The 14,775-nt window shown below is 42.0% G+C and overlaps 1 protein-coding gene across 3 annotated transcripts in view; it reads right to left on the reverse strand.

The window, feature by feature from the left end:
* LAMA4 (laminin subunit alpha 4) overlaps positions 1-14,775 on the reverse strand; it is a 182,282-nt gene that overhangs the window by 76,271 nt on the left and 91,236 nt on the right. For all 3 annotated transcript variants that reach the window (XM_081251258.1, XM_081251257.1, XM_081251259.1), the window contains exons 5-8: positions 14,434-14,514; positions 5,167-5,381; positions 2,870-2,965; positions 846-997 (exon numbers count right to left, since the gene is read on the reverse strand). In XM_081251258.1, coding sequence (XP_081107384.1) covers positions 846-997; positions 2,870-2,965; positions 5,167-5,381; positions 14,434-14,514 — 544 coding nt within the window. The remainder of the gene's footprint in view (positions 1-845; positions 998-2,869; positions 2,966-5,166; positions 5,382-14,433; positions 14,515-14,775) is intronic.

Genomic DNA, 14,775 nt, shown 5'->3' on the forward strand with positions numbered 1-14,775 from the left:
CAATTCCAGATGAGGTAACTGAAAAATAAAGAGGTTAAATAACTTACCCAAGGTCACATAGCTAGTAAGTGTCAGAGCTGGGATTTGAATCCAAGCATTCTGGTGTCAAAGTTTATGCTCTTATGCTAAACTGACAAAGTAAAAAAGTATGCTGGTATTAATTCTATTATCCTTTCAGCAAATCATTATTGTTTTAAAAAATATCCGTTGGTTGTGATTGAAGCCCATGATTTAAAGGGGGAAAAAACACCTCTTAAAGCTTAGATATACAAGCACTGTTACGGTTTTTGACTATTGCCTGCCTTTAACTTGCTTATTAGATGTTAACAACTAGATCTAGGCAGAGAAACAGAGCATGTGAGTGTGCTTGTGGATTTGAGTGTGTGTGAGATGAGAAAGAATGTGTGTCAGTGAGAAGGAAAGGTAAGGGCAGGAGAGAGAGGGAAGGAAGAAGGAGGAAAGAGAGAATGAGAGTGTGTGTGTTAGTTTTTAGAGAAACTCCTGAAAACACAGCAAACTGAAGCTAAGGTAATGGTATGTCTGCAGTGTTGACTTGAATAATCCATGTACAGCTCCACTGACATAAGAGTGTTTCTCCTCCATCAATAGCTTTGTACATAGACACTAGTTTTTTAGTCATTTCATTTTCCATATTAACCTTTTTAATAGATGACAGCTCTTTGTTTAGGCTGGAGTTCATGACTGTCATCAACTTTTCATAATTTCCTAGGTCTAACAATCTGTAATATAACCACTGGACTCATACCAAAATGGATAGGAATTACCAGGAGTGACCCTATGAAACCAGAATGAAAATACACAGAAGATATACCATTCCTGCATACTTTGAGGAGGTAGATGGTGGAGTTGATTTCATTCACATGCCTATGAGCAGCGGCACCAGATGACACACTCAACAGACCGGATTTGCTTTCTTCAATGGAGAGCGCTGCTAACCGAAGGTCATCAGTCAGATCCCAGATGCACTTATCACAGCCTGGGGGTAAAGTGGGTATGTCATTTCTTCAAAATCAAAGGTCAGCTGGGAAGCATGCTGCTTTAAGTCGATTATTATATGTACTTTCTTGGTTAATACTACTTGTAATTTTGTTTCCTGAGGAGTTGTTCTGGGCCAGGAACTAGTCCTTACACTCAAAACAGAGTAGGTCCTAAGATGAGCCAAAGTGTACATTGGGCACTTAAAATGTAACCAAAAAAACAAACACATGCAACTGAAAATTAGGTTAATGTGAACACTAAAGGCTGAACTGAGAAAGAAAGGAAGCACAAAGGGCAAGGCATCTGAGAGATGGGTGGCAAAGGAGAACCCTCTCTCCACTTTTCTTTGGTGGTAGGAAAGCTGTCTGGGGTGACTCTCTCCATGTCAGGCTTTGGGCTTCTGCTTGGTGCCAGCTAGTGAATATGGAACGTGCCAGGCATTCCCCCTCTCCTAGCAGCTTTTCTTACTGCCTATTCAGGCTTTAATGCCTTCCCCTCACCCCAGGGATGTCTCAGCGCCTCCCCATGGCCCGACCTCCTGTCGGGATGAATGGTTCAGCAGAAGCAGGTCTGCAGGACATCACTGTTTGCGAATATCACTCCCTGATAGCTGACGAACCTGCACACGTGGTTAGGTAGGTGGCAGTTTCTCGCTGCTTCCTACATTTCACGTTTGAGTTCCTCTGACCACTGTCATCACCCCCAGGACCCAGCGCCCTCCTGTGACACACACACAAAGGACACCCTTTGAAACTTTTCTGTTCCCAATCTCTTTCCCCCAGACTGCACTCTCTTCTAGAGAACTGATAAATGGAGACTAAAGTGTTAATGGTTGTTAATATGTTAATTTGTTATTTGAAGTTCAATGCAGACTTCCTCATATGCTCTCTCAAAGGAATGGCTCCCCAGCCAGTACATCAGGCTGGTGGAAAAGATGCGTAGGGTCAAGCAGGCACACTGATGTCTTTAAAGTGACCTTGCTTAGGGGGTCACCTATGCTGTCAGTGTATAAACTCTGTCCTGCTTGTGCCTCCCATCCTATGTCACCTTCAGTAATATTAATCTCTTGTGCCTAGAGGGACTGAGCGGCCAAGATACTTTTGTTTGGGGGAAGGGATATCTAATATTAAAGCAGTCTTTAAACCACTCTACCTAAAGCCAAATATTACTTTCTTGATAGAAGGTTTTCTAAGGCAAAGCTTTCCTTAAATCCTTCTAAAAAATCAATCATGGACTTTTCTAGGCTAAGGGCTTGAAGGATGTTTGAGAAGTCATTGACACCGGGTCTGGGCATTTGTTTTGAAATGTTTCAGCAGGTTCTTGCACCATTAGGAATACTCATGATTTGAATAACTAGAGGGGCAGGAAAGAGAGAAGGCAGCTCCATTTCATAAGGCCTGAATATTATATTTCTGGTGCCACTTCAGATTTAGAGTGATTTGAGAAAAGCCACTTAAATCTCTTGGCATCTCAGTTTCCCCAGTGTTGTAAAGCGTAGTCTGTGGATTACATTATCTGAGGACCTGAAGAGATAATATAGAAAAAGGAGCTAAAATGAACTCAGTCACTGGGAACTGTATTTCCAACTTAGCCTTTACCTACTAAGTAAGACGCTGAACTTAAAGACTTGATAAAATAAATTTTCTAAAATAGAGCTGTTTAAATGTAAATCACCTATCTGCCCTTTGGAATCAAGTGGACTGAATGTCTTTTGTTTAGGGTCCATTTGGTTGAGGCACAGACAGGGTTAAAGCCAAGGGTGAGACTCAGGCAGTTTCTAGAGAGGGAGTATTGCATAGCTTTTCTTAATCCTACACCTGCAGCACATTAGAGAAAGTGGGGTTAGTCAATCATGTACTGTTATTTTTACTTATGGTTGGGCAGTCCATGCCTGTAGGGGGTTCAGAACCTTCTTCCAAGCATTCTCCGGTTACGCTGTCACATGGGCCTCCCCCACAACTGCACACTGTGGGAAACAAAAACAAGAGATTAGGGATTCATTTCTTAATGCCTAAAATATGGCAATGTTTTTGTGGTTTGTAGAAATACTGGCTATAGGTATATAATTCTTCAATGGGGATTAATTATATTCTTTCTTAAGATCGTGTGGAATACATGATTTAGTGATTATTCCTCTCACCCAATTAAGCCCCAGCTCAGGGAGATTTTCAAAGGTGACCCTGGGGCAAAAGTAAAACTAAATGTTCTAGGATTCCTTTCCCAACTATTTGAGATTCTGACATGACTCTGCAACTGCTTCAGTCCAAAGAGCTCCTGGTCAGTTTCACAAGGTACAAAATGATCACAGAGTCCATCATTCAGCTGGAATCTGAAAGCCATCCTTTCATCACAGTCAAATTCTCCAGCTAATCCAACTCCAGGTTTGATTACTGCCAGGTGTGAGTGAGGAGACCCAAGAGCGATTCTTGGGTCCCACAGTGCTTGACTCTTGGCAAGACTGACTCCAAACCTCCAAATGACAGCTATCAGTGGGATAGCTAGCAACAATGTCGTGGAAAGAATTAGGACCATATTTACATGAATTTAGAAGATCTGAGAGCCCATTATTAATCTACTGATAATTTTCAAGAATGCCTCTTGGAAAAAAACAAAAACAAAACCCCAATCTCACCAGACTGTTCATTTTCCACTGAGTTTTGGAGTGGAGATTAATTTTTTTTTAACATCTTTATCAAAGTATAATTGCCTTACAATGGTGTGTTAGTTTCTGCTGTATAACAAAGTGAATCAGCTATACATATACATATACATATATCCCTGTATCTCCCTCCCACCCTCCCTATCCCACCCCTCTAGGTGGTCACAAAGCACTGAGCTTATCTCCCTGTGCTATGTGGCTGCTTCTGGAGTGGAGATTAATTTTTAATATTTACAAAGGATTTCTTAAGCTATCTAGGCTAGCAATAAGATGGAATTGTGAATTTCCTCCCACCTCTTAACTGTCTTTACAGAATAATCATAAAAAATTAGCTTCAAGGGTAACATACATTTATTACATTTTGGCTGTTTAATGTTCCACAAAATGTAGATTTATTAAACAATTCAGCAAGATCATGCTTTATTGCTTCTAGCATCAGCTTCTTTTCTAAGACTGATCTGCATCTCTGTAACTTAAACATGAGTTTACATACTGATATGAGTCGATATTTTGAGAATCAGGATGTCAATGTTTAAGTCTTTGATTTTGCCAACACTCTTTCGGATGCCCACTTTCTCTCTCTTTAGTCTGACTGGGCACAGAGCTCCTCTCTCCACTCTGTTATTCTCGGGGTTATGCTTCTGTGCACATAGCTTTCCTGGAGACATGTTTACTTGTATTGCGACTTCTGCAGATCCTATTTGTTTCCTTCTCAATTTCAAACTCTTCACTTCTTAAAAATCTCTTGAAGTGGAAGTCTGTTTCAGTGAGAGAATCTCCAATTGAAGCATGCCACAAGAGCACAATAACTCTCCCTCACTCTTCTTTCCCTCAAAGTCACATAAGAGAAGGAATATTCAGTCTCAGCCTCCCTTTAGTCCTACAGGAAGGCAATTTAACTTTTCTTCTGAAGAGCTTCACTCTCTGAGGCAAATGGATTGGAGAAATCCTGAGTAAAATTTGTACCTTTCAGTCTAACTGAAGTCTGACCAGGAAGATTTCTTATATTATCCCTGAAATATTTACTCTGATAATTTGAGGAAATAGGGGGATGATTAAACTACCTATGGCTTGCTAATCTATTTCACTGAAATGTTGATTTTACCAAACGTAACTAAAAAGAGACACATAGCTTGCAGAGTAAGAAAACTGATGTCAAACATGCAAACTTTCATTCAGTCCTCTGGTCAATGACAGGTAATCTATGGAAGTCTGATTTACTTCTTTGATAAAAATTGGAAGGACATAAAGATGATAAGACAAAAGTTCACTAGTGTTAGTGTCTCATGGTTCATTCTACCCATGAGCTAAGCTACATTAGTCTTGATAAAAATACCTACCCCTAGAAGTATGGGATGCACATTCCTATATTGCCCTGAAAAAGTGTCAAGGGGGTAATTGCAATATTTCCCCAAGATAAATTCATTTAAATCCAGCACTGACAGAGACCCTGCTCCTATCACACATGTGCCGGCTGGGTAGCTGCTGCACCATGCACAGAACTGTACCTGCACAGTTCTTGGCTCTCATGGCATCCCCATAGTAGCCAGGTGCGCAGCGTTCACACTTGAATCCGGTGGTGTTGCGTAAGCAATTCCTACACTGGCCAGTGACCTCATCGCAGTCTTCAAAGATCAGGTTAGGATCTGAATTTCCACTGCAGTCACATTTCTTACAGGTGCTTCCAATCAGCATGGGGTTTCCATAGTAACCAGGAGCACATCTGAAGGGGAATCACATGTTAAAAATTTAGCATCCACAGTTTTCTTCCTTTTTATCTTCTTTCCTACCTAGAAGAAAGTGTAATGAATATTTGTGTATTGCTCTCCCAGAATTAATTCCCACTCTCCCATCTTCCTAATAGGACCAGACTTTGTTTTTAAGGAACTACCCCTCCCCATTGTGTTGTAGCCCATTCAGTTCGGCGAGACCTTCAGGTGCAGGAGTGTCTGGATATGACCAGGGTGGGGGCATTTCTGGTCACTCCAATGACTGGGGTGCACAGCTGGCATACGATGGTGGTACTAGATATGCTACATTTGGCCGTGAGATATGCCACTAGGGCATAGCTAAGAACTGTCCTGGACAAAATGTTAGTAATACCTTTACTGAGAAACACTGGTATGTATTCTACCTTGCCATAGTGAATTGTTCTGATAACCTAAACCTGAGCCAGCCAGTGCCTGGCATTGTCCTGGCCGAAATGGTTTGGCTCAGGAGTGATTCAGTTGGAGTGGAGCTCAGGGCTCTTGTTTGAGGGTTGTGTGAAGGTCTTCTCTCCCTCTGCAGGTGAATGAAGAGGCAGGCAGCACGCTTAGCTCTGGCAGCCATCTTGTGACTGAAGGAAGACAGTGCAGAGACAAAGCAGAGGGCAGAGCTGGGAGTACCACAGATAAACAGAGTTGGGGCCAGATGGCCATTATTCTGTATGTTTCAGATATATGAGCCTACAGAGGCCAGGTGCCTAACTGCGTTTGCTGTGGAGGCAGAGCTGAGGCCTACGGTCATGCCAGCTGGCCTTAATGAGAGACTCCAGCCCAGGTGGAGAGCAGAGAGTGAACTACTTCCAGCCTTTGCTGGCCTTGCCAAGCTATGCACTCTGGGGGGGCTGCCTCTGACCAGAGGAAAAGCCCCTTTCTCTATTTTTTCCAAAAGGTAACCTGTCAGCCAGCAGAGGCCCTGCTCTGAGTGATGGGCCCACAGGCCCCACCTAAGGGGGTAGCTGCTTCTCAGCTCCTATCAACTGTTTCTATACTGTAGCCCTGAGGGAATAAAGGATCTGTGTTGTCAGATATTATTTTTAAAGGAAGAAGTTGAAATTCGGATTTTTATGTGAACTCTCAGTTTTTAAAGGTTGGCTCAAACTTTGTAAGAATACTTCTTGAGGCAAACTACACGCTTTTTGGCTGGCTGTGGCCCCCTCTCTGCTATGGACCTAAATCAGTGTTGAAGACTGGCTAAGGTGGGCTGAAGATGCTTGGGAGTGGCTGGAAGGAATGTGCAGTCACACCATCATGGGACTGAAGGTCAGGCACAGGAGTTAGTTTTGATGAGAGAGAAAAAGAAGAGAGCCAGTAAAGGTTTCTGAGTGATAAAAGTGATGGTGAATGAAGCCAGTGTTGGCATCAGAGTTCAGGATGGACTCTGGGCTGGAATGGGAGACCAGGGTTGGGTGGGGAGGGCCTGGGGTGGAACCTATGCCTTGGGAGTGGAAAGGAAGAGAAGACTTTCCAAGGACACCAATAAGACCCAGCCAGCAATAATAGGACACTACTTTTTTAAATGCTTCCATTTAAAGTAAAAGAATCATGATTCAGAAGATTTGAAAAATAGAGAAATGAAAAAAAAAATCACATCTGTAATCCCAAGACCTTAACAATCACTGTCCAATATTTTGCGTATGTTTTTCCAGGTTTTATTCCTATGTCTCAGTTTTTTGATGTAGTTGTAAGGATGGTGTATGTTCAGTCACTTGCAATGTGTCTCATGACTTCACCCAGGTAAGTTCATTTAGTTACCACAGACACCTGGGAGGTGGGGCACGCAGGCCTGGCATTCCGAGGCTGAGAGGCTACTTTGGTTTTCCAGGCTCACACAGCTAGGAAGTGACGGCATAAGACCCAGACCTTCTAACCCTGATGTTCTTTCCTTTGCTCTGCCCTGGACCACACTGCTGCTTGCTGTAAATGAATGAGTGAATTCATCCAACAAAAGGACAATTCATGTCTATTTTGTGTAAGGCACAAAGAGACAGGAGGAGGAAAAACACATAGCCTATGCACTGAAAGAACAGGAAAAGAATTCGGCATAATTATACAAACTCTAGAAGTCGAGGACTATGAAAAAGATAAGAATGAATGGAAGTGCCACACAACCCACAAAGAGACATCCCCCCGAGGAAATGTTCGATAAATTTTATCATTCATACTCATGTCTTTGTACCTTTGGTTCACAGACCCTCTTGTCCCCAAGTCAGCATAAATCATTCCTCTATGGAACACATGGCTGGATTGAATTTCTATCCTGTGCCGCAGTTCACCAAACAGAATATTAGATACTTAGGCTCATTAAAATGGGACTCAGATCTGCCACCTCAGTGTGCACCTGGGAAGCCTGAGGTCTGGGAGTGAACGGACTTGTCCAAGCTCACAGAAGCCAGATGCCAGGTGCTTTCTTTTCTCTGTTTAATTCCACTGTATTTGATCTCCATAGGTGGTCCCCTGGTCTTCTACTAGTCAGAATCTCAACCACAGTGGAAACCTACTTTGAGTTACTTTGAATTTCAAGAATATCTTTTGGTGGTAGGCTCAGAGGCAACTCTGAAGTCACAGTCCCAACTTCAACCCTACAGATTTTATAGAATGAGCACACGAAGGTTTTGTACTCATGGTACCCTCTAACCCTGACTTTATAGATGAGGAAACTACAGCATGGAGAAGCTGGACAATTGGTTCACTGCTTCAGGGCTCAAGCATCGTATGGGACTCCAAGCTTATGCTCTTTCCACTCCACAAATCTGGCGTTAATGAGTTAACTAATAAGTCCATTAATGATATAACAGTTGAGTAATTAAATGCTATCTATTAATACACCTAATTCCTGTCCTCGAAGAGCAAATTACAAAGGATACAAAGGATACAAAAGGACAAGGAGTCGGATTTAGAGTCAGCATTGGAGCCTGGGTACCCAGTACTGGTGCACTTTTATTTTCTTCCATAATCTTGTTTCTAGCTTTATTAATGACTTCATTCACTTGGAGAAAATAGAGCTGATAAATTTACAGTGTAAATGAAAGAACTGTGACATACGAACTTTGTCATTTGAGTCAGTGATCATATCATTTGGGAAAAATGGAAAACAAAAAGATACTTTTTTGGAAAAAAATGCTTTTGACCAAAAACTATTATTTTGGGAATTTTTGTAGTGCTTTCCCTCTCCTCTGCTCCTTCTCCTTTTCTTCTCTTCCCAAGGCCATACACCTCTTACTGAATGCCTTTATCAAAGGTGCCAAAATTCCCAGCCCAGGTGGCATAGAAGCTTTTCTGGGGGGGATGTCACTCTGTAGCTGTCATCTGGGTTAAATTAAATGAAGAAAAAAAAAAGCACCTGTTACAGAGTAGGTGCCATATAAATGCTCTCTACTTCTCTACGAATGACTGGGAGCTAAGGCTAGGAAAATATAAGTAACCCATTCCAGGTCACAGGGCAAGAATCCAGAAATGGGGCAGGGCAGAGAGTAGGGAGTAATAAGAATTCTATACAGATAACAGGGCTGATACCTTAAGTTTGAAAAACTTGACGCCTGCAGAAAGAATCAGACTAAAGTCCTGAGTCATAATATAAGCCTCAATAAATGTTAGCTGCTTCTTCCTCTTCCTCCTCTTTATTATTGTTTTCTAACATCAAGGTCATCATCAAAATCATTATCACCATCATCATCGTCCCTGATGATACTATGTTCGGCCTTTCCTGTTAGGATTTTCAGGTCTCCCTGAATTTGCTTTAATTTGCCCCATTCTTCTTTCCTGATCCTTAAGCAATAAGATCCACATGCTAAAACCTCATACGGTTTTAGCATGTCTCTCAATCCCCTGCAGAATTGAATGGATGAAGGTACACTGTTAAAGCTGCCGCAAGAGACAATGTGGAATACTAAGGCATTGACATCATATATGTTTATTAACTGAAAACTCTGCGTTGAACATTGAGGGTCAATTGTGTGACCTTAGATTAAGTCTCTTCATGGCTCTGAGTCTCAGGTCCCTCATCTTTAAAATGTACTACTTAGGAGCAGAGGGAAGGTCATTCTGGAATGAGAATGAGAATTCAAAACTCCTGTCCATTTGGTTGTGCATTTTTAATTATTTGCATCAGCAGATGACTTCCACTTGCAACCTCTATTCAATTCTGGGTCTTTGATTTTCCAGGCATGGGGTGGGAAGTGGGGGATCAAATGGGGCAAGAAATAACTGACTCTTGTCACTACATCGCGCCTTCTTAAAGGAACAATAAAAATTCTGGGTTTTTTTAGTAAAAAAAGTTTTAAAAAAGTATTATTGAAACAAATATAACTCAGTGCCTACAATGTTCTAGACACTGCAATGGAGGAAGAATGGATAGAGAAATAAATGCTACTTCTGCTGAGAAGCTCATATTTCAATGAGATTTTAAAAAATTGTTTGATTTTGAACAAGTGGCTTAACCTCTCTGTGTCTCACATTCTTTCTCTGTAAATAAGGATGAAAATGGCATCTCACAGGATTTTTTTTTTTTTGAAGTTTAAATGTATCATTGCAAGTGAACTGCTTACAACAGTGCCTGGCATACAGTAAGCACTCAATAAATGTTAGTTATTATTTTTATCATCATCATCATGATCATCATCTAAATGTCATAAAATGTAGTAAGCTCTACAGTTGACTTGGTGGATTTTAAGAGCAGCAGGTCCAGCATGGGGAGTTTAAATTGTGAGGTGAGAAAGGACTTTGGGAAGAGACAGGCAGGGCCCAGAGCAGGCTAAGTAACACGGACCTTACTGGGAAGACAAGCGTGTTTTGAGCTGTTCTGTGCAGTACTAGAAGAGGCTCATGTCTTATGCTTAGACCAGTGTTGCTCAAAATTGTATGTAGTATGGATCCTTGTGAAAAGAAAAACATTCATACAGAATATCACTTCCAGTGTTCATTTAAATTACCTTTAAATATTTCAAACATAAAACTGAGTAGTAACTCCTTATGTCTATGACTTGTATACATCTTGAAAAACCAAGATAAAATTTCCAAATAAAACAAAACTATAAAATGGATCGAATTCAAATTAACAGCATTAATTCAAGGCAACGGATGATGTCATTGCAACTGAATGGTTACTTGCAGTGTGATGTGGTAGAGGATTGTTTGAGTTCAGCATGCGTGACCTGCCCTGTGCTATGTCATGACTCTGTGTGCCTCACTGTCATGTCATTCGGCCTCCAGTTGTCTGTAATGTCTCACTGACACACCATCAGCCATTATTTTCTCCTCAGCTCGGAGGCAGATAGATCCCCCTTTATTATAAAATGGTACTTCAGAAAGTCCAGAACATGTTTCAATGAACTTTTTTCTCAAGATTATCACTGAAATGAAACACAAAATTAAGAAAATACTCACTGAGAACCCATGAACCTCCACGAATATTTCCAAGGACACCAGTCAGTGGCTCTTGAGCCCCAGTTTGAGAATCACTGTTTTGTATTTTGCAGGTGTAGTATTAAAGGTTGAAACAGAGGAGTAGTTCACAAGTCAGTGAGAGGACTGCTGTGAGAACCCAATGGGGAATCAAAATATGGGTCCCCAGGCCTCACCTGAGAGGTCTCTTTTCAGTGGGGCATGGAGCGGGTGAGGGAGGGCTAAGGAATCCAAAGGTTTCCAGGAGATGCTTACACACAGTCAGACTTGAAAATCACCCCTGATTAAATGATCTTTAGGTACAGAAACACCCAGAGTGTTTCTGTACCTAAAGATAGATATCCATGCAAATCAGCTGCATATTTTGGAAAGATCTTGTGGAGAGATCTGAGTTTACAAATTCATTGAAAACATATTAGATGAAGTTTAATTGGGACAATTTAACAACTTGATGATTCAACTCAAAACAGAAACCCCCTCTCAGTCCCAGAGTCAAACAAATCAAAAGCAGTTAAGGCCACCTCCTGTGGGATGATCCAGCCCCTCTGTGGGAAGGAAACCACTCCTTTCACTATGCTTTTGAAGAGCCTCTGCTTGCCTTCTCTTTAGCTTTTCATTTTTTCTGTCTTGCAATGAATGGTTTTCAGGTTTGTCTCCTCCCCTAGCCTTGACTTCATTGAGGACAAGAGAACAGGTCTTAGATGTATTGCATCCCTACCCTTCCCACCGATCTGTTTGTGTGGTCATTTCTATTTTGAAAAAGAGTTACCTGGATTGTCAGGTCAATTTTTTATGCAAAAGACCTCAGTGGATTCTTTTTAAAAGAACAGGGTGAGAGGAAGGGTGGATGGGAAAGAGAAAGAGAAAAGAAAGTTGCTCAAAGTGATCCTCCCCCAATGCAGATGAAAGGCCTTAGAAGGGATGCTTACTTCCAGCACCTTCGTAGATGCAGCCTCCTGTCAAAGGGAATCTACTTAACAGACAAACCATTTTTCTCCTCCGTATCAGAAGTTCATCTAATTCATTAATTGTCAATGTTTAAAATAGGAGACTCTTAGAAGACATTCGGAAAAAGCAGAATGGGAGAAGAATCCAGATTTTTAAGCCAAACTTTCCAAATCCTGGTTCCCCTACTTAGCAGTGATGTGACTTTAGATAAGTCACAGTTTCCTCATATGCAAAATGATAAAATACGACCTCCTCTCAGGGTAGTTATGAGGCTGAGAGAGGACATAGGAAACAATCAATAAAGGGCACTATTTCTAGCTAAGGAAACTGAGATTCAGGGAAATGAGCAGGCTTGTCCCAAGCACACATCATGCCAGCAGTGGCAACAGGACAAGAGGCACAATGACTCGTACTGTTACCAGTTAATTTTTTTTTTTTTTTTTTTTTTTTGCGGTACGCGGGCCTCTCACTGTTGTGGCCTCTCCCGTTGCAGAGCACAGGCTCCGGACGCGCAGGCTCAGCGGCCATGGCTCACGGGCCCAGCCGCTCCGCTGCACATGGGATCTTCCTGAACCGGGGCACGAACCCATGTCCCCTGCTTCAGCAGGCGTACTCTCAACCACTACGCCACCAGGGAAGCCCACCAGTTAATTTTTATTGAGCATTTATTAAGTGCCAGGTGCCATATCAAAAACTTCACAGTATTTCTCACAACAGTCCTATGAGGTGAGTATTTTCATATTTTCCTTTCTGGAGACGGAAATAGCCACTTAGAGATCAAATAACTTGCCCAGGAGGATCATAAAGGGCTACAGCTGAGAGACAGACTCAGCCAGGCTGATGCTACATCTCAACACAGTACTTCCACTTCCCAAACTAGTGCTCTCTCCTCCATCCTATCAATCCAGGTCCAGGCTAAGCAGCAGATCTGACTGAGCCTTGCTGATTAATGGCAGGTTCCAGGAGCCTCTGATGTGGGCCAGGGGATTTATCATCTACAATGCCACGTGTGAGGTGGGCATGATGTCCTGTGCCAGGCCCCCCACTGTCACTGACAGAACCCTAATCCACACCCCTGTGTGATTTTGTAGGACTGAGCCCTTAGGGCTGAGATTACTCACTTCTGGAGGAACTTGTGTTTGGTCAGCAGGACTCTATTTAAGGCCATTAATTCCCCTTCAGGAGGCATACAACACCCATTAGCTGGTAATATTGCTCAATCCTTATCCGACTAAACTGAGTTAAACCTCAGACACTGAGGAGAAAAATCTCCCTCCTTGGCTGATGAACAATCCTCTCACCCACTCTGAGCCAGATAATGAATAAATCAGGTGGCTCATGTTCCTGGGTCCCCAAATAAGGAAATACAGAAAAAGCGTGTCACTCAAATTAATTAGCCAAAGGTCATCTTATCATCTCTAGAAGTCCCTCCTAAAGGATGACATTCATATGGTCCCTCACCTTTCACTTCCCTCTTCTCTTACAGTAAAAAGGGGGAAAATTCCACAGCTCTTTAGCAAAAGAATTATCCACATTTTGCACATTTAATAATCACAATAACAATGCCCTCAAAATACAGAGATTTTTCTATGTACCACAGACACTGTGGCTTTTTAAAAAGAGTTCCAGAGCTGCACTTTTAGAGATGGAGGGTGTTTTCCTCGGAAATGAGATGGTATTTAAGGTTTACCTTTTGAGCCCTAGGCTGAATCTGTGAGCCCCACCCAGGGCCGTAAGCAGCGTGCTGTGGTGAAGTGAGCGCGCTGCAGATGTGGGGACGTGGGACTGCATGTCTGACCGGTCCCTTCTGCCCCTTCCCTCCCCGTCTTGAGGACACCACACATCATTTCACTGCCTAAACACAGTGCGGAGGATATTATGGCATTTATGTTAAAAATAAGAAGGCCTCTCTGTGAGACTCTTTCAGTGAAAGCACTTTTGTCTTAGAAAGCTGTGAGCAGCTGAGGGAGGATGGGAAACGTCTTGCCAGGAATCATTCAGTGTGAGTCTTGCACCCTTGCTTGCCAAGGCCATTCTTGTTTGAGCAAAGCCCAAAGCAACTTAAAAAAGAGTGTTAGGTGTAAATACCAAAAAGGGATTCAGAAAATCCAAACTCATGGAATTAGTTTACTTTTCAGGAGAGGAGCTGGTATAAAGAATAGGTTAAATAATAGGTTTGTGCTTTTTTTCAATGTATCACTCTAATAACTGACCAGCTGATAAAAAAAGGAATCACTGAAGAAGACTTTCTCTCTTTCTCTCTCTCTTTTGGACATTAATTGTACTACTGGTTCTTAGTGAGAGAGAGTGAGAGTGAGAGTGAGAGTGAGAGTGAGAGTGAGAGAGAGAGAGAGAGAGAGAGAGAGAGAGAGAGGATTGTTACCAAAACCATCTAGAGAATCTCTTCAAAATACACATACTCATTTTTCCTCTTTCCTTGCCCATTTATCCTGAGATGTAACCCTGGATGCCTAGGGAGCATTCTCATAGCTGTATATGAGGCATGGGATTTGGGAACGCTCCCCCAAGGGGTTCTGAAATGCTATCTCCCACTCCCTCTTCTTAAGACCTACTGAATGAGAGCATGGCAGAGCTGATGAGTGTAAGAAACAGTAAGTTTCCTTTGACCCCCATAGCACATGGTGACTTTCAGTAGCCTACCTTTCACAGTTAGGTCCAGCATAGTTTTCTTTACAAATACACCGAACAGCTCCATTTTTCCTATAGCAGGATTCTGCAAAACTGGAATTGAAAGAGAATATTAGAAGTCAATTCCATACATCACTGAAGAGACTGTCTTAACTTTTGATTTTGATTAGATCGTCTCTACCTTGGTCCCCTCAAGTTCAAATGGGTGCAATCATTTGCTTCAGTTAAATTATCTTCCTCCTTTCAGGACAGCTCAGACTATCAGGCTCAGACAGAAAGTGACACACCACTGGTGACACCATTTCCCATGTCTACCTCATTTATTTTTCCATAGAGGCACTTTATTATTTTTAC

This window comes from Mesoplodon bidens, assembly GCF_964165515.1.
Source record: "Mesoplodon bidens genome assembly, chromosome: 12".
Taxonomy (NCBI): domain Eukaryota; kingdom Metazoa; phylum Chordata; class Mammalia; order Artiodactyla; family Ziphiidae; genus Mesoplodon; species Mesoplodon bidens.